Source organism: Carassius auratus, chromosome 27 (genome assembly GCF_003368295.1).
Source record: "Carassius auratus strain Wakin chromosome 27, ASM336829v1, whole genome shotgun sequence".
In the NCBI taxonomy this organism is placed as follows: domain Eukaryota; kingdom Metazoa; phylum Chordata; class Actinopteri; order Cypriniformes; family Cyprinidae; genus Carassius; species Carassius auratus.
The window spans coordinates 20694467-20714997 of record NC_039269.1 but is presented as its reverse complement, the minus strand read 5'-3'; the positions used below and the strand labels follow the sequence as shown (position 1 = coordinate 20714997).

Genomic DNA, 20531 nt, shown 5'->3' with positions numbered 1-20531 from the left:
CCTGAAAAGATTGTCTTGTTTTTTTTTTGTTTAGACCTATTTTGCATATTCTAATTTACTGTAGTAGATTAAGTAATTAAATTACTACACTGTTTCCACTTGTTTACTTTCTTTTATTTTTAACACCCTTTTTAATATTTGGTTTATAGAGGATTAGCCCACCCCCTTCTGTTTGGTTTTACTGTTGTTTCCTGTAGACATTTCTATCTTGATAACACTGAGCCCCTTGGTTCAATACAGTCTGCAAGTGTTTGTGAATGGATGATTGTTCTTATATTTAAACACCTTTTAGCAATGGGTGTGACTGAAGCTGAATGTGACATTATAAACCTTCTGCTTGAATTTATATTCCCACAAACTGTTCTGGATCTACCAACAAATCCACCAGTTTCTTTCACTTGACTAGTTCTGCTTCATTAGAGAGGACGATTCTGCTTTCTGCACATATCCTAGAATCACTAGTCATTTACTCTAAAGTTGAATCTAGCACTGCGCATTTGCAAATAAATTGTTAAATTCATAGCTGAACATACAAGATAAAGATGACCAAAACATTTTATTCTGAACAGCAAAACTGTTCATAGTGATTTACAATTTGTTTTTTTGTTTTGTTTTTTTACATAAATTACCTAAAAAGGTTTATACACAAAAATATATGAACCGTAAAAAATGGCCTACACGAGTAACAGTTAATGTTTCTTTTTTTTTTTCCACACGTGGCAAACTTACAGATTAAAGATAATCAAAACAGGGTAATAAATGAAAAACCCAAATGTTACCAGAAATGGTTTAAACAGGGAGTTATGACATGCATACTGTCTGAACTGCTAATATCAATATGGGTTGTTTCACATAATAACTGGTGTGTTGACATGAGTTAAAATTCTGAAGTAAATATATAGTCTTCTTACATTTCTACACATGCATCATATGTGCACCTTTTAAAAATCCATGGATGGGACAAAACATTTTTTTGTTGGTTTTCAAATTAAAATGGCTTGACATAAAATCCACATACAGTTTCATTTCAGTTTTTGTAGAGCATAAATCTGCCTTGACAGATTAAACTGTGTGAGAAGGATCTGAGGTAAAGGTTGTATTTTGGTGGGTTTCACTGAAATCTCAACATATTCACCCACCGTTTGTACGTTCTTTGACAATGTTCAACACCAGCACAATGTAACAATATCTAAAAAGAGGTCTTTGTTAACAATGGATCCTCAATAAGAGTAAAAAACTGAAGTCCTTACTGATGGCAATATAAAATTCAAATGGGAACCAAACAATTTACATACAAGTGATATTCCAAGGACAAATTGTGTTTTCCTTGGCTCATGAGGATGTTTGCATCACTGAAGGTTGTGCCTGTGGGTCTGTGTTGGGACAAGAGTCCTTGGGGAAAGTGGTGACTTCCACCATCCCTGCCCCTGTGTGCGGTACAGCGGTATTCATGATGTGCCTCTGTAAATGCTTTATCCAGTCCTCCTGCACTGACAAAGGGCCCTGGAAGACTAGATCACAAAACCTGCACACAGAAACAATTGCACATTAGATTTACAAAGTAAACGTAATATTTAAATGGTATGAAATTTATGTCAAATACACACATATACACATAAAAAGTATATAGTGTACATGGAAAGTATATCAAGTAATGTTTCAAATGACTTTCATAAAAAGGGGGGGGGGGTGTTGGGGGGCTATGCTGTCATCCTTAAATAGAATAATTTAAATGTCATTAACAATTCTTGTTGTAAATGTGTCTAACGAGATTAATTTATTATAATTATATGAACTTAGGTCTGTTTCCAGAATTAAATCACTGAAAGTGGTTCTGAAATTTGTGAGGGTGCTCTAGCCTTAATGGACATCTATTGTCGTGTACATTTTTGCCCCATCCATTGATGTGGTTATCACTATATAAATATAAATATAAATATATATATATATATATATATATATATATATATATATATATCAATCATTCCTATTTCGAGAGTGAATCCCCTATAGGCTAAATATGCAGAATCATTCCTGACCTTTTACAGCGTATGTTTCCAATAAATGGTCACTCGTCTTGGAACATCACGATCTCGCAAAGTTCTGTTATAACAAATGAAAGCTCTCTAAAGTGCACAAGGAATTTCTGATGCTTTCCAGAGTGCAAACAAAAGTACACTGGATAGTTTGCCAAGTCTTGAAATGAGGGCACTTAGCACCCTCTACCATCCCTAGAGAACTAGGCCCTGTATGAACTACTGTTACACTAAATTACATTTTAGTGGCTGTGAAAAATAGAAGAAATGTTTATATGTATTTATGTAAATAAAAGTTTAGATTTTTTTTATTTAAGGGGTCATATGACATTGCTTTGTGTATTTGGTGTAATGCAATGTTTATTCGGTTTAAGGTTAAAAAAAACACATTTTCCACATAATGTACATTATTGTTGCTCCTCAAACAAAGTAAAGTTTCCCTTTAACACCTAATCACACAGTGTTTTCACGACATGGCGGCAACAGCAGCAACAATACTACAGTGAGAATCAAAGTTAAGCCTTCTTTTTTGCGTGAACATTTGGGCGGTGTTATGCAAATCTTCCCACACAGTGATGTAGACATGTGGGGGCGTGTTTATACGAGGCGTTTTAGGAGGGTGTGGATGAGTTTTAACTTTTATAAAGAATATCTCTTTGGGTTTCAGACTTTAGGTTTTGCAACTTTAGGAATCTTATCTATGCACGAACAGCTTGTAACACTCCAAAGATAAAGGAAAACTTGAAATTGCATCATATGACCCCTTTAATATATAAAATCTACTTTTATTAATGTTTGTAACATAGAGGTTACCTGCAAGTAAGTCTGTAGATTTCTTCTGGTGTGTGCAGCAGAGGGTACATTTTCTTCTTCGTCCCAGACCTCGATCTTTGCTTTCTCTGTTTACAGTCAAAAGCTGCAATAATAATGTATTTATTAGAAATTACAAACAAATGAAGGGCATTTTAAAAAGCACACCATAGGCTTTCACGATTACATTTTCTTTTTTTTCTTTTTTTACATTTAGCAAAATATGTTAAAGCATTCATTCCATATATAACATTCATTAATCTTTCATCCAAAAGTGCACCATGTTCCACACCTTTCAAAACGAATGTAATGTAAATATCACTTCCCTTGTGGTGAACAACTCGCCGCCATATTGAGATCACATGACCAGCCGAAATAACAGTCACTTGATCTCAGTAACCCTCTATTATTGGACAGTTGAGTATGAATAGATAAAATATAATTATAACAATACTTCTACAATGGCATCGTGCTGCAACGATTCTCTGAAAAACCATCAGGTGTTAGTATAAATGTCTGCTACCAAAAGCACCTGAATCAGATTTTCAAAAACAATTATACCTTAAGTTACTTGTTCAGTTACTTGTTATGAGAAATTGGCACAGTCAAAGCAAAGTTTAGTAACGTAGCAGTGATCATGTGGCATGCATTCTTCAGTAGATCAAAGTGACGGTGAGGTGCAGCATCCTTCATAAACAGGAAGTCAAACGCAAGTACAAAATGTATTAAACACAGGAGGAAAGAAGAACACATACTAGTTCCGTCCAGAAGAGCTTTTTTCTTTCTATGTGCATATGCCCTCAAATGATTGGAGAGACTGACACCACTGTGGAATGTGGTATTACAGTGCACACACACTTTTCTATTGAGTTCACTTTTCTCTGTAACAGAAACACAACATATACAATTAAACACTTACAGTCATAAACACATAGTCATACTATGATACATGTAACATTTATACATTTACATTAATGCATTAATATAAAATGTTAATGTATATTCATCTATATATCTACAAATAGATCTATCTATCTATCTATCTAGATACATATATAAACATTTCTATAGTAGATTAAGATTTATGGCTATGGACCCTTTTCACAGACTGTGATGACAAAATTGAACAAATTTCTACAGCATAATTAGATTAACCAATTAATTATAGTTTAAACATTATATAAATTATTGTACATTTCAAAGACTAGTTTGGGCTAAACGTCAACACTGCTAAAAGTAAATTAACAGTACATTTGATCTTTGTCTCTTCAGGCTGTAATCAATTGTTATAGTTTTTTTTCTGTTTTGGATAGTCGTAGAAAAATTGTCCATTTTTTATTTTGCTATTTGACCAAATACGAATGGACAAATTAAATTTGAGCCTGGACCACGAAAGCAGTCTTAAGTCACTGGGGTGTATTTTTAGCAGTAGCCAAAAAAACATTTTATGGGTCAAAATTATCGATTTTTCTTTTATGCCAACAATCATTAGGTTGTTCATTATAACATGATAAGATCATGTTCCGAAGATATTTTGTACATTTCCTACTGTAAATATATCAAAACTTAATTTTTGATTAGTAATATGCATTGCTAATAATTCATTTGGACAACTTCAAAAGCTATTTTCTCAGTATTTAAATTTTTTTGGACCCTCAGATTCCAGATTTTCGAATAGTTGTATCTCAGCCAAATATTGTCAGATCCTAACAAACCATACATCAATGAAAAACATAGTTATTCAGCTTTCAGCTACTAAATATGAGGGTTTATTATGTTATTTTAATAGATAGTTACCCTCAAAAAATAATTTTGTCATTATAACCTCTCACTGTTTTAAAAAAAAAAATCTGCATTTGAAGCATATGGGTATGGTTAATAATGCTAGGCAAAGATGAATCGCGATTAATCCAAAATAACAGTTTTTGTTTATATAATATGTGTGTGTATATTTATTATGCATATATAAAGGAAGTCGTGGCCTAATGGTTAGAGATTTGGACTTGTAATACAAAGGTTGTGAGTTCGAGTCTCTGGCCGGCAGGAATTGTAGGTGGGGGGAGTGAATGTACAGCACTCTCTCCACCCTCAATACCAGGACTGAGGCCTCCTTGAGCAAGGCACTGAACCCCCAACTGCTCCCCGGGTGCCGCAGCATAAATGGCTGCCCACTGCTCTGGGTGTGTGTTCATAGTGTGCTTGTGTTCACTGCTGTGTGTGTGTGTGTGACCTTTGGATGGGTTAAATGCAGAACACGAATTCTGAGTAAGGGCCAGGCTGTATGTCACATCACTTTAAAGACACACAGATGAAGTATATATTTCGAAAATATTTACATGTATATATTTAACTTCATATAATTTATATTATATATAAATATTTAATATATAAACAAAAATTTTCTTAAATATATATACATGCACGTGTCTGTATTTATTGTGACTCTGGACCACAGAACCAGTCATAAGTCATGCAGGTATATTTTTAGCAGTCGTCGACAATACAGCGTATGGGTCAAAATTATCGAATTTTTTTATTTAAAATTATTATTTTTATCTAAAATTATCATAAATATATAAAAGCGTAATTTTTTATTAGTATTACGCATTGCTTAAAACTACAGATTCCAGATTTTTTTAAATAGTTGTATCTCAGCCGAATATTGTCATATCCTAACAAGCCATACATCAAAGGAAAGCAGCTTTCAGATCCTGTATAAATCTCAATTTCCCCCAATTAACACTTATGACTGGTTTTGTGGTCCAGGGTCACAAATACATAATAAATATACACAGTACATACACATATATTATGTACACAAAAACTTTTATTTTGGATGAGGTTAATTGCGATTAATCGTTGCCCTGCACTAATTCATTGAAACATTACCTGCTAGTGAATTTGGCACTGCTTTTAAAGGTTGTATCTCCATGCCACAGTCTCTGTCTGAAGATAAAAGAATAGCCTTTCTCGCTGTGTGGGATGACTGCTTAGCTTTGGTCTCTTCATGGGCTCTTCTTTTCTTCAAAATTCCAATCAGTTCACTTGGTGGTGACACTTTACCAGTGTCTAACCTTTTCTTGTCCTCCCTATCATCCTTCTTCCGTTTGACAGTAGATGCAAATATTAAACCGTTACTCAACCGAATAGGATGGAAAGAATTGGTGGCGCGGCACTTCTTCTCAAGAACCTGTAGCTTCATCTGAAACTGTTTCTTGTCACGCATCAGTTCTTTCAATATGATCACTGGGGATTTAGACGTGGTGGAAGAGGGTTTGCCTAGGCGCTTCAGGTGGCCTCGTACATGGTTTGACAGCCCAGTCCCTGTGTCAAACCAGTCCCTACAGAGAGGACAGATGAGCTCTGTCTGTTGGCAGTCAGTTTTCAGCTCTGCTGGATAATTAATCTGGGATGTATCCTCTTCTGCAACAAAGAAACCATATGCAATCAGTTTCATTTACATCAGATATTTATTGCTTAGAAGCCAATTCAGTTTGTCTAAACTAAAACTGAAAATGCCTACACTAACCAGCCTGCATGTTAGCTAACTTGCAATTTTAAACTACTACCTTAAAGGTATCTTTAAACATCAATATCTTACGCCTGTCAGTGATGCTCCAACACACACATTTCCTGACTACGAACAAATCAAGTACATTTGGCCAGGATTGGAGCACCTGGAATGGAAAACAGCTCAGAAAATTAAAACATCAGAAATGAAACATTACTCTTTTAGTGAATCTCCAATCTTTCCATTTTACAGCTTATGCTTTAATGCCTTTTCAATGAGAATTGATTATATCCATTAAATTATAATCGTTATAACAGCTGGAATTTGAGTCTGTCTGATTTGAATGCTTCACGCCATACATGACGTGTCATACATACTTTTCAATGCCCTTTTTGAGTGTACGCAATGATTATTCATACAATTTTGACAACGCATTCACAATTTTTATATACAAAGATTCTTTTTTTTTTGTAAAATTGTAATTAATCAAATCAATTTTCTGCAAATCGAATGGACTGTATATTCAGTATATGAAAAAGCTGAAAATTTCCTCATTGTAAGCACTTACTGGCCAATTATCAGAAAATTAGATTATCATCACTGTTCTGACCAAACCTGAAAAATGTACTGCTAAATTATGTAACATTTCTAAACTCTGTAGCATAAATGCATCTACTGGTATATGCCAGTACAAAATGTTTTCCATGGATGCACTTCTAGTTTCTAAATTCTAGTCAATATGGATAAGCCGATAATTATTGTTCCTTGTTATGGATGGTAAATGCAAAACCAGATGCTAAATAAAATATCTAGCCTTGCACTAAAGCTTTATCTGAACTCTGCCGTTTTCCTAAATTTTTTTTTAATTTGTCTTTTACATTTTTTTAACTATCACAAATAAAGGCTTTTCTGCAACTAATAACTTTACTGATTTCATTAAAAAATAAAATAGAAAACTTATGTATACATGCAAGGAATTATATCAAGTGAAAGAGAAGCATAACCTGTTTTGACTGGTGCCAGTGTTCGTCGTCGAACTGGAGGTACTTTGTCACGAGAAGTCACCTTAACTGGAGCTTTCCGTACTTTCAGGCCCACTCTGTGTAAATGTCCTCTTATATGATTAGAGAGGCTAATTCCTGACTCAAACACAGCAGGACAGTACGGACAAGCCTTCAGATCAGTCTCAACATCTGAACCCGGTTCACGCTTTACAACTGTGATCGCTTCCGAGATTTCTTCATCCTTGCATTCATCTTTGACAGAGAGCATCCTTGGGGAACTGTGATTTTTCCCAAAGTGATCAGTTGAGGCACCAAGACTTGCTTTTGCAGGTGTCGTCTGTTTTTTAACAAAACGTGCATTATCATTCTCGTTACTTTCACATTCTTCATGTCCAAGGTCATCATTAGAATCACACATAAAATGACCGTTGTTGATCATTTCTTTACTTCTTGTGGATGTTTCAGGTTTCTTAAAATTTTGTCTGCATTTTGGGAAATCTAAAAGAATATCTTGGCCCTGCATATTGTGGAATGGGGTAGACATTTTCCTTTTGGATGGTGACTTTTTTAATGTTTGCTTTTCCAAACTTATATGCATATAGTTGGAGTTTCCAACATCTTCTGAACAAGTAATGTTTTCATCAGAGTTGGAAGTTCCTTTAGTGTTCCCTTCTTTAGAATGACCTGATCTTTTCAGACACTTTAAGGGGGACAAACTAGCACCTGTTCCACAAAAGGTGGTCTCGCAATTGAGGGAATTGTCAAGACACTCTTTTGTACTGCTTTCATCAGGCTCCTGTTGAGTGTTGCATTCTGAGTTATTCTGGTTACTACATTTCGTTCTGGATAAAAGTGTTTGAATTGAATTGTCAAGTCTTGATTGGCTTTGGACACCTTTATTTATCCACAATTTTTTCTTCCGTAGAAGACCAGACTTTTCACTGGACGAAAAGCTTTTGTTTTTGTCTGGTGCTCGGATCTTCAGTGACAGTTTTGGCGACCTTGCTGTTGGTTTTGCACATGATGTAAGAACATTGCAAACAGAGAATGATTGTTCAGTTGGAGATGGTTCTTCATCACAATTGTCAAGGGAATGTGAGGATGCCTGTTCTTCAATAAACTGTGGTTGAAACGAAGCCTCAACATGATTTCCAGTGTTTTTAGTTTTTCTTTGAAAAGAATCGGGGAAGGACACTGGACATACTGATTTATTGACTTTACGCTCCTGAAATCCATCTGATTTCCAAACAGTCAGATCAGACCCACTGATGCCATGTTTATGAAGCAAATGGCGTCTCAGTTCAACTTCATTCATTTCGACAAAATCACACTTATTACAGCTATAGTACCGCTTGTCCTTCTCGTGGGTCTTAGCATGTTGCACAAAGGTGTTCGGACAGTTCGTTCCAAAAGTGCACTGGGGACACTGCAACTTTGCATCTTTACCTTCATCTTTAATTTGATGCAACTCATTTATTCCATCAGTAATTTTCCGCCGCTTGGCCCGGTGAACACTTATGTGATTTAACAACGAACTCTGATCATGGTAACACTGTCCACATTCCTTGCATATAAATGGCTTTGAACTAATTGTGTCTGTATTACTTGACATTTGTCTCTGTTCTTGAGATTTCTCTTTAAAACCACTGTTACGCGGAAAAAATGTAGGTTCCTCATTAGAACATGAGTCCGATGGCAAAGTTTCTCTAATTAATCCCAACTTTTGAGTCTTGCTAACAGGGTTTTTTGCTGGTTTGGCAAACAGGTGTTTGACTGCCTCAGCAGCTCCATTAAAATACTTGGTACGTTTTACAATGGGTGACTTTAATTTGGATGGTTTCCTTGGGGAACGTGTCTTCTTAACAGCTCTGCATTCTATCTGGCTTCCTTCACCAAGGTGATCTTTTTTTGATTTAAAATTCAACTCATGGTAGATGTCCTCTGACGGATCAACTTTTAACACCAGTTTTTCTTTACGTCTTCTTTTATGGCCGAGCGGTGAAGGAGCTCTTCTTTTATGGTTGATGGGTGAAGGAACAGGGGACAGTTTTCCCTCCATTTCGAGACCATTATCATCATCCCACAGGAACTTCATAAATTCTCTTTGGGGATTCCAGTTAAGGTCATTTCCATCATCATAATGATCTAATGAGCTTTCTGGAGATTCTGTATCAAAGCCCCATATGCCCCTATGCTCCACATCCTCCGCAGTCAACGTTTGCCTGATTGTTATTTCCCCCTCTTTTCTGAGTGGATCAGGTCCTTCAAAGTGGACATTGGTTGTGACTGAATTCTGAGCATGTAATGATTTGGGAAGGAATCCTGGTACATTTTTTGAAATATCTAGCAAGATTTCATCTGAGATATGGGGTGAGGTGGATCCATTGACGTAAGCAGCCTTGGCTGGTCCATCTGAGCAGATGGTGTCCATAAAACCAACAGTGGTCAGGAGGTCTCCTTGGTCACTGAGTAATGCCATGGTCTCTTGAGAATATTGCATTGATGGTCCTGATGTAGTTCCCTCTGTACAGAATGTCTCGCTGTTCAAAAGGTCTTGAGAGTTTCTTGACATTGAGGTGTCATTTTCCTCTATTTTGGCACTCTCCTCCAAACCAGACATTCCTAGGAATCCCAAGGACCGTTTCTGTAGAGAAAAAAATTAGATGAGAATGCATATCAATAATTAAATGAATTAGCCTAATGTAAGCTTCAAGAAACTTTAAACATTAAATTACCCTATAGCAAATACAGGCAGTTGGATCCACAGCATGAACATTTTACAGAATTTATTAGGCCAGGACACACCAAGCCGATGATCGGCAGTTGGCTCTCAACTGTCGGGCTAGTTTGTTTAGAGTGTTCCAGACATCGGCTTTCATCTGTGGCAATTTGCCCAATTCTACCTGATGAAGTGCCGTTGGGGCCATCTTCGCCGTTGGTGAGAGTGGCTGGCTAGTGGCTACATTTACATGCAACCAAATAATCTGTTTGTATTCATATTGACGGCTCAAGCGGACTGAAAAGCCTTAATTTAAACACCTTAATTGATCAGCTTGAGCTTTTTTGATCCAATTGAAGGGGGTAGTTTATTCCGCTTTAATACTATTGAGAGTGCATGTAAACACTTGATCGGATTGAACCAAAAAACTGAAAGCGTGCGCACGTCCAATGATGCAGAAATACGTAATGACGTATGAATAAAGTGTTGTATAAATGCTGTCCCGTCATTATAAAACTCTCCTTTCACTTGGCAACTGTGAAGTGTAGCAGGACAACTAATAAATGGATAAATATTAATTCTACTGTTAAAAACAGATGTGTAGGTGAGTGGTTATTATGTGCAAAGAGTGATATAATTGTGCAGTGTGCGCATGTCAAAAGAAATCTAGTCTGATTTGAAGCTTGTGACATATAAACAAGCACATCAACCTGATCACTTTATTTAGCGTTCATGTAAACACTACATGCAGATTCATCATTTGAAATTAATTCAGTCCAACTGAATCAAAAATGATGCATGTAAACGTAGTCAGTGAGAATTCTGATTCGATGATCAGTTTAGCAAACGGGTCAGTGCAGGAGAATAAAAACAATTTGAAAGTGATGAAAACGAGATGAAACTTCAAGTAAATGAAGACTATGCAGACAAGATTTTTCTAATGTTATGCGATATTTCCCAAGCATTTCAATAGCCTATGGGAATATTTTCATAACAACAAGAGCTGCTAAAAAAAGAAACAATAACATATATTCAAAATGCTAAGCAAACTCTGCTATGTTTATTAGGGGTGCTCCGATCACGATTGGCCGATCGTTAATGTGCATCTCGTCAGTAAAGCCGGTTCTCTAATCAGCGGTTAATTCCATCAGGTGTGTGGTTTCACATAGAGCAGCTGTTACTAAACAGAGCCGTTGTTAATAGAGAAGATGCGCAAATCCACTTCATTTTCAGCGTTTTTTGGCGCATCTTCTCAGTTAACAACGGCTCTGTGTAGTAACAGCTGCTCTATGTGAAATCACGAAACCTGATGGAATTAACCGCTGATTAGAGAACCGGCTTTACTGTCGAGATGCGCATTAACGATCGGCCGATCGTGATCGGAGCATCCCTAATGTTTATGATTCATATATCTGCGTATCCTTTTATTTCAGCTTCTTCTCTTGAATGACGAATATATACTATTGATAGCTGCTAAGATAGACAGCTAATTCCTCTCACACAGGTGCAGAACATGCGTGTTAGTTTGCGCATGTTCAAGCACTCCTTTTTGGTCTGACGCTGCTGACGCAAAGCAACAACACTGTTGGTTATCGTTCCTTCAAGTTCTTTGAAGTTGGCTTGGTGTGTCCTGGCCTTTAGGATTTGAAAAATAAAGTTTGTTATATGGAATGTGCTGTGCTACATTCTATGTAAAACAATTATAACATCCACAGAACTTACTTCAGTCAAGCATAGACTATATGGCAGAGTGCAACGGTTGATAAACAATATCTTATCAAGATCTCTAATGATGGATAACGTCTCCCTTTACTATGATAACCTCTGTACTCTGAGAGATGGGAGCGAGACATGCCATTACACATTGGGGACTGTATAGAACAACACCGTGGAAACAGCGAAGTAAAAAGGCTCAGCCTCAGCGGATCTAAGGTCATCCTTAAAAATATTTTGGTTTTCAGTAACAGTAATTTAAAAAAAAGGGTTGGTAGGTCAGTCTATATTTTGTTTTCAAGTTTTAATGTAAAAAAAGAAGGACATTTTGGTGATGGTGATGACGTCGGTATGAATTTAAACAAATTAACATATTGTGACGTCACTGACTGGGTCTTCAACCCATGCCTTCAGGCGCATAATTGCAAACCTCATTTTGATGCAGGCTATATAGACCACAAACAAATTAAAATCTTTGTCAAAAACATGTTTACTGAATGAAAAATTAGGTACTGTTATACTGTTTTACTTGCATCCACCACTAGGTATCAATGCAACCTACAAATGAGAGACCATTTACTTTGCTTTCTTGGGTTGTCACTTTTGTGAAAAAAATTCCTGTTTGATTTGAGTGACAAGTGTTCATTGAATCGATTGTAAAATCAATTTTGCATGTCTAAATAAGTTTTATACGGCAAATAACACAAAATATAGGTAAGTCCACGAACAACAGGCAGGACGAATGAAAAGACAAATAATTCTGATGATTTATCGGCGTGAAGTTACGTGCACAATGACAAACAGTGCAACATTTTCAAAAATCAATAAGCATAGTGGACTGTCATAATGCAAAACATTTACTGCAGGCATCAACATGGCTGTGTTTACGATTAGAAATGTCAACAACAAGAAAAAAAAAATCACATAGGCGATTCTAGGGCTGTCAAAAAAAAATTAAAAAAAAATTGATTGTTGAATTTAAAATAAAAGTCCACCTTCGAATGCAAAAACATTGCATTCGCATTTTAGGTGTGCATTAAGGAAGCTGCCTTAGCCCCGGTACTTCACAGTCCATGTTCCATTCCATCTCGCCGCGCGCACAGCCGTATCTACACAACTTTCAAAAGGCGGACAAGCTTTACACGCAGTAGCTGCTGTCTCATCTTTCACCTCGTGTATGCTCACCGTCCGCGCGGTCTCAAAAAATGCCCACACGCGGATGATGAAAAGGACATAATGTAGACATTGTGCAGACGGCCGAAGTATACTTGATCTATATCAGTGGCACACGAGATTGCATTATAAGGTTATGTTAGCCTATCCAGTTGAAGCCACTACAAAAAAACTACACGCCCTTTTTATTTATTTAACAATGCATGCATACATGACACTTTTGTTTATAGTTCTTTAAGCAACTTAATCATAATAATTGGTTCATAAAAATTATTTTAAATATTACGTTGTTTTTTCACTTGAAGGTCTTGAGACCTCAGAAGAGAAGCAAAATGCTTTTCTTCACCCTAACTGAAATCATTATGCATTTTAAATTTGAATACAATTCGAATTGTGATCATATTTAAGTAAAAAATTTAATTTAGTTTTTCAGCTATCTTGACAGCCCTAGCCCATTCTAGCCTGAATCTGTATGCATGAGACTGTCTGAATACTGGCTGAATTCACATTTCTGTTGTAAATAGAGAAACATTGTGCAGAAGTATTATTTGCTGTTATGCTTGTGTGTCCGAAGCTGCAGTTGCAGTGTGACGCGTGTTCCAAAACGCACTCCAAAAAAAGAATTAAAAAAACCATGGACGCGCTCCGAGAGAAGGTTGTTAAAATCAATTTCCTATTTTCGTTTTCGAAACTTGTGTTGGTTGGTCCAATCAATTTGTGCAATAGATTTTCAAACATAAAGTGACTGTCGACACGGACGCGGTTTTAGACTAGACGGTTGAAGGGATGGGAAAAGATCTGGGCAGTTTTTACAGAACTTCGTGCCGAGTTAAAGCAGTGTCAAGCTGGTTTAATTAATTTTTTAGATGTGTTATGGTTCCCACACCCGTATGACTTTGAACAGTGACCGTGAACATTTTGTTTACTGCAGCCGCAGCCATCATTACCAAGCGTGAACCGTGAGAATATGAGAATATCAGACAAAGTGAATGCACAGGCCATAGTGTGACATCAGTTAAGCAATAGTGTAAAAAAGGTGACGTCACAAGGTTTTTTTAATTAAGGAAGATAGCCTTCGTTTGTATGTAGGCCTAGGAAATTTATATATTTACAATACTTAATTAAATATAATTAATATTATTTTAAGTTTAAGATATTTTAGATTCAGTCCGAGAGCTTTCTGACCCTTCTTTGAAAATGTATGTACAGTATACTATGTCCGGAAAGGAAATAAAATCATCATCAAAGTAGTCCATGTGACATCAGAGGGTCAGTTAGAATTTGTTTAAGCATCGAAAATAAATTTTGGTCCAAAAAATTACGACTTTATTCAGCATTGTCTTCTCTTCCGGGTCGGTTGTGAGCGTGTTCACAAGACTGCAGTGACATTGCTGACATGTTATCTTTGTTATTGGGCGCACCAGAAAACACGTCAGCAGCGTCGTACGTCAACTGTCACAGCAGTCGCACTCACAACAGACCCGAGGGTCAGAAAGCTCTCGGACTAAATCTAAAATATCATAAACTGTGTTCCGAAGATGAACAGAGGTCTTACGGGTTTGGAACGAAATGAGGTTGAGTCATAGTTGATCCGTTATTCATTAACTGTATGGCCAGCTGCTCCACGGCCCTTGACGAATGTGATTCGCGGATTAATTGCACAGCTTAACCATCATAGAGTGAAAGTTTATCTTTTGCATGTGTTTTTAAGTCCTGTCAGTTTAACAGGGCAGAGAGAGAGAGAGTGAGAGAGAGAGAGAGACAAAGAGAGAGAGCGAGAGAAAGAGAGAAGCTCCTTTCACACTGCCATTCCGGCAAATACATGGGTTAAGTGTTCGGGCAATTGTTCACAGGTCGCTAGATTTTGCACTTTCACACTGACAGTGAGTAAAAGAGTCACGCGATAACGTGCATCATCACTTCGACACGGGACTACTCGTCCCGGGTTGAACCAGACAATGTTACCGAGTCTCCGACCCGGGTTCAATGCCAGAATCAATCCCGGGACGTGTTTGCTTTCACACAGAAGGCGACCCGACACTTCCAGGTCCGACATGCAGTGTGAAAGGGGCTAGATAGAGACAGAGGGAGAGAGAGAGCGAGAGAGAACGAGACAGATGGGAGAGAGAGACAGAGGGAGAAAGAGAGAGAGAGAGAGAGAGAGAGAGAGAGAGAGCGCCCCGGCCGCATGCTCAGCACCTTCAAACAACACGAGCGCTGTCTTGCTCTCACTCCCTTGTGCATATTAATCAATTGACACGATGGTGTCGATGTTTAAATCAATTTTTTTTGTTTTTCCACTTAAAAGGATTTAGGGATCTGTAATGTTCATCATAGGTATACCTCAACTGTGAGAGACAATGTAAAATAAAAACCAGAAAATCACATCGTATGATTTTTAAATAATTAATTTCCATTGTATTGCATGAAATAAGTATTTGATCACCTACCCACCAGCAAGAATTTTAGCTCTCACAGACCTGTTTGTCTTTAAGTAGCCCTCCTATCCTCCACTCATTACCTGTATTAATTGCAACAGTTTGAACTTGTTACCTGTATAAAAGACACCTGTCCACACACTCAATCAATCAGACTCCAACCTCTCCACTATGGGCATGACCAAAGAGCTATATAAGGACACCAGGGATAAAATTGTAGACCTGCAGAAGGCTGGGACAATAGGCAAACAGCTTGGTGAGAAGGCAACAACTGTAGGCATAATTATTAGACTATTAGAATCTCCCTTAGACTGGGTATCCATCCAATATCTCGCTCGTGGAGTATCAATGATCATGAGAAAGAGATCCTAGAACTACACGAGAGGACCTGGTCAATGACCTGAAGAGAGGTGGGACAACAGTCTCAACGGTTACCATTAGTAACACACTACACCGTTATGGATTAAAATCCTGCAGAGTGCACAAGGGTCCCCCTGTTGAAGCCAGCACATGTCCAGGGCTGTCTGAAGTTTGCCAAAGACCATCTGGATGATCCAGTGGAGTCATGGGAGAAGATCTTGTGGTCAGATGAGACCAAAATAGAACTATTTGGTATAAACTCCACTCGCCGTGTTTGGAGGAAGAACCTGGGGGTAGGACAGACGAGGCAAGAGAAAAGGAGATGGAAGGAGGAGCGACAGTGACAAGAGAGGAGAGAGAGGAGCAAAAAATAAAAAGACGCACTGCTGCTCGGCCCTCCACCAGCTGGGTGATCTCCTCCGCCATGCCTGGTGGTGGCACGAAGGCAGCAGGCTCCGGCCCCCTAGCCAACGGCGCCGACTCCGCCGCTACCTCACGGACGGCAGCCGGACCTCCACATCACGGGCGGCCGGCTCCAGCCCACCGCTTCGAGCGTCCATGGCGGCACACTCCCTCGCCTGCTCGATGGCACTGCGGATTCACCACAGCGGTGAGAGATCTTCAGCAGCACATCCCTCCTTCTCCAGGGCTTCGGCACCACGAATTAAAACTTCCTAATTATTGGGAAGGAGGAGGCGGGAACCGGCAGACAATCAAATCAAACTTTAATTACAAAATAAACACAAAACAGCGCATCAGCCCCTCACGGACGACTGACGCGCACAAATAAAAACCAAACACAACTAAAACCCAGGCCTGGTCGTCTTTTGTCCGTCACTGTCATCGCTCCGGTTTTATATCCCTCCATCTCCTCCGTGGGACTCGAGACTGGTGGGTCGAGCAGGTGTCGCTCATTTCCAATCACTCCACCGGCCTCGCTCCTGTTCCCACGTCTCTCGGCCCCGCCCCACTCGTCACAATGCCATTTAGACAAAGAAGAGAAGTGATCCAAGAACTGAGCCCTGAGGCACCCCAGTAGTTAGATGTTGTGACTTGGACACCTCACCTCTCCAAGATACTTTGAAGGACCTATCTGATAGGTAAGACTCAAACCACTGAAGTGTGGTTCCTGAGATGCCTTTTGCCAGTAGGGTTGATAGGAGGATCTGGTGGTTAACCGTGTCAAAAGCAGTGGACAGATCAAGCAGGATAAGTACTGAAGATTTGGATTCTGCTCTTGCCAGTCTTAGAGCTTCAACAAATGAGAGCAAGGCTGTCTCAGTTGAATGTCTACTTCTGAAGCCAGATTGGTTGCTGTCAAGGAGGCTGTTGTGTGTGAGAAATGTAGAGACTTGGTTGAACACAGCTCGTTCAAGTGTTTTTGCAATGAAAGGAAGAAGGGAAAACTATAGCTATTATCTAGCTATGGATAATAACTGCTGAAATGATAGTAACTTCAAACAACACTACTGTAAACAACAATTATGATAAGGTTAAGTTATTTTCACTCTTTCTACTTTGTATTCACGCAAGTATTGTAAGTATTTTTTAAAGTTTCTATATTACTGTGGCTAGTTACAAAGTTATCTGGCAACTGTAAATGATATAAACTCTGCTTTGTGCCTTACTAATACCATTAATAAAAAATGGTATTGATAAAAATAAGTATATATTGATGTCTTTATTTTTAAAAATCATTCAGCAACAACATTTGAAACTGCAAAATTCAATTCAATGTAAAGATTTGCTACACTTTATGGACCTAGTACATGGGTCACAAAGACGATTTTGCCATTCATGTTTGTACAAACAACGTAGAGGTGTAGGAAAATATCGATACACATGAGTATTACTGTATACTGTATTTCTCAAAAATGGAATACAGATATTAAAAAAATTATAATAATCATGCATTATTCATGGAAGATGTTTAGTTTTGAGTTCATTTCCCGACCGCTGGATGGCAGTCTTTATCTCTGAACAAATCCTGAGTGACAGGAAATACTAGCATTAGAGCACTCCACCAGAGAATGTCTAATATGGCGAGAAGTTTCACTCTCACTACACTTCCGGCTTCTGAACTGGTTGCAGTTCCACTCTGATTCCACATGAGGGTGCTCACAGGACGAGTGCAGAATGAATGGAGGTCAATGGCGGTATACCCCTCAAAATCCACTTTTCTCAAGATTTAATTTTTTGTCTAGTAATTTGAATGTCGTATTCGAAAGGAGATGCAAAGAAATTACACATTGCTGGGGTGTTAGATTTTTTAAGAGTCACTTATTTGCTTTAAAAAGTCTTTTAAAATGTCAATGACGTCATACACATTCACATTCATTAGCAGAATACCACCGGGTTATGGGCAACAACAATCAACCTGTAAGAAATCGAAAGGACATAAGTACTCGTTCATTCAACTTTCGACCTATAACCCATGTTGAACATGCAAAACCTACAATCAGATATGAGATTTCGCAATGGCAATCAGATGGAAGGGACAAATTTAGCAGTCTAGCCACATAGACTCCCATTCATTTTGTACTCATGGCGATCGTCCCCAGTGGAACTCTGGTGGTACTGCAACCAAAATTAGGTACAAAAGGACTTAATAGGGAGTGGGAAGGCTCTCCGTAAACAGGCTCTGACTCCACTAATGTTAGCGTTAATGTAGTTAGTAATGGGGGGTGAAAGAATTGTCACAGTTCATGTTTCGGTGTACAACACTGAAGTGTGCCGTCATTTGGGCTTTTGTGATAAGTCCACCGTGGGACTGTGGTGCTGGCATAATCTCAGTTTCGCTCCTTGCTGCGATCCGTGTGAAGAGCCTCACACTGGGTACAGCCTGCGGGAGGGTCGTCCTGCTGCTGCAGCTTTCTCTCATTTTGGGGGCTTTTGAGAAGTTGGTGCGGTGCTCACGTCGCAGTTACAGCGATTTTATGTGGAAAATACATACAAACGGAAAAACCTGTGAAATCCAAGTGGAAAGGTTCATCATCTGTATTAATTTGATTGTTTTACAAGTGTTTTGTTTTCTTCAGGAATGCTGTTAGCACATTATTTTTCATTGATATTAAGCAGATGTAATTTTTTTTGTTCAGATCAAAATGTTATGACATTGTATGTCACAATTGTAAACAAACTGTGAACCTTTAAAGCATGGTCTTATATATATATATATATATATATATATATATATATATATATATATATATATATATATATGTGGTCTCACATTTTATACGTGTTATACATTTAACTAAAGAACCCTGCAAGCACTTTAATTTATCACCCTTTACTCAAATCGCACAAAAATTGGTTCAATAACGTTGAATGTTACAGGGACTGACTATTGCAAATTCATATCCCACTGCCATATGATGGTGTGTTCTCAATGACAGCTTTCCTTACAATATATACTATTCCTAAAATAAGAAATATACCAATATATCACCTTGCTTACAGTATAGCAATATATCGCAACATATCGTATCACAAACCCTGTATCGTGATGCGTATCGTATCACCAGATTCTTGGCAATACACAGCCCTAAGCTATAGTAATAAGAAGCCATGATTAGCCACATATTAATTGTAGTTTTTGTTCGTTATTATTAAGAATATATTTTTTGCAGTAACCTGGTGGTGCACATGTATTTTACCAACTAAAACATAAAAAAACTAATATGTTACTGTTATAACATTTATTTACTGTACAAATATTACACATGAACAGCCACTGTATAGCTGGTTAACAACATCATTGCATGCTACATTCGACAGCTTATGACCAATGTCATCAAAATTCTAAATAAGTTTCAACATGTATAAATGTATTAAGCCAATCAAGCCCTACATGCAATATGGTAAGCACCCCCAACTAGTTGGTCTTGCATGCTTACACAAGTGAAAGTGGAAATGACACAAAACTAGATGGTGTTTTAGCCAGTAATATTATAACAACACTAAAGAATAAGCTTTTTTCATTACACCTGATTCAGAGCAGAAGCACATAGATCCCAACTACAGGCACAAAAATATGAGAAGGAATTCAGATTGTTTTTTATGTGCATTGTGACACACTGTACAATAAATCAATAAATGAAACTACGGACTAACTACCACTAACATTGTACAAATAATCACCAACAGATAGCATGATAAATCTCTTCATTTGACAATGATATGTAAATCACATGCTCCGAGAAAAGTACCTTTAGTAAAACATTTATGTATGGATATATAAGAACACGTTTAAAGGCATTAACAGTTATCATGGTATTCTTGTTGTGATTAAAGTTCTTAAAAAACACATTATATCTTTGTGGATCAAGTTCTATTTTGTACAATTAGTGGTTCACAAAACATAACATGCACTCAACCCTGCAAAAAATTTACTCATAAACAGTAATTTTTATAATTCAGAGATGCAGTTAAGATCAACATTAACGTGCATTAATAACTTATATTTATCACTGACATCTTTATGTTTAGGGATTGCTGTTACTACATACTATGAGAGTGTGCTAGCAAGGTAGCAGTCAAGCCCCATTATGTTCAACATCAAGCTTAAAACCCCTTGCCCCTATCAAAATATAGGCGGCACTTTGATGTTTTCACCTTTTAATGTTGTTTCCAAATGCATTTTAGCCTACCTTTATGCAGCTGCGATTGTGTAAAATAACACTGAAGTGAAATCATTTCATTTTTGCTCGCTCAAGCTTTCCATCTATTGCGAAGCCGCCATATTTGCTCGATGGTCCACAGACA

General features: G+C 37.7%; 1 protein-coding gene across 1 annotated transcript; it reads right to left on the bottom strand.

Annotated features, from left to right (window-relative positions):
- Positions 1 to 537: 537 nt before the first annotated feature.
- znf644a (zinc finger protein 644a) lies at positions 538 to 20529 on the bottom strand. The gene is made up of 6 exons (XM_026206525.1): positions 20417 to 20529; positions 7362 to 10005; positions 5736 to 6269; positions 3602 to 3727; positions 2850 to 2952; positions 538 to 1525 (listed from the first exon to the last, which is right to left on the bottom strand). Exons 2-6 carry the CDS (start codon positions 9979 to 9981, stop codon positions 1333 to 1335), a joined length of 3576 nt encoding a protein of 1191 aa, XP_026062310.1. The 5' UTR covers positions 9982 to 10005; positions 20417 to 20529; the 3' UTR covers positions 538 to 1332.
- Between the last annotated feature and the right edge of the window lie 2 nt (positions 20530 to 20531).

Coding starts and splice junctions, on each gene's coding strand:
- znf644a (XM_026206525.1), bottom strand. CDS start 9,981: ATGTCTGGTTTGGAGGAGAGTGCCAAAATAGAGGAAAATGACACCTCA. Junction 3,728..5,735: donor AGTGCCAAATTCACTAGCAG/GTAATGTTTCAA, acceptor TTTCTGTTACAG/AGAAAAGTGAACTCAATAGA. Junction 2,953..3,601: donor AGCTCTTCTGGACGGAACTA/GTATGTGTTCTT, acceptor TTATTATTGCAG/CTTTTGACTGTAAACAGAGA.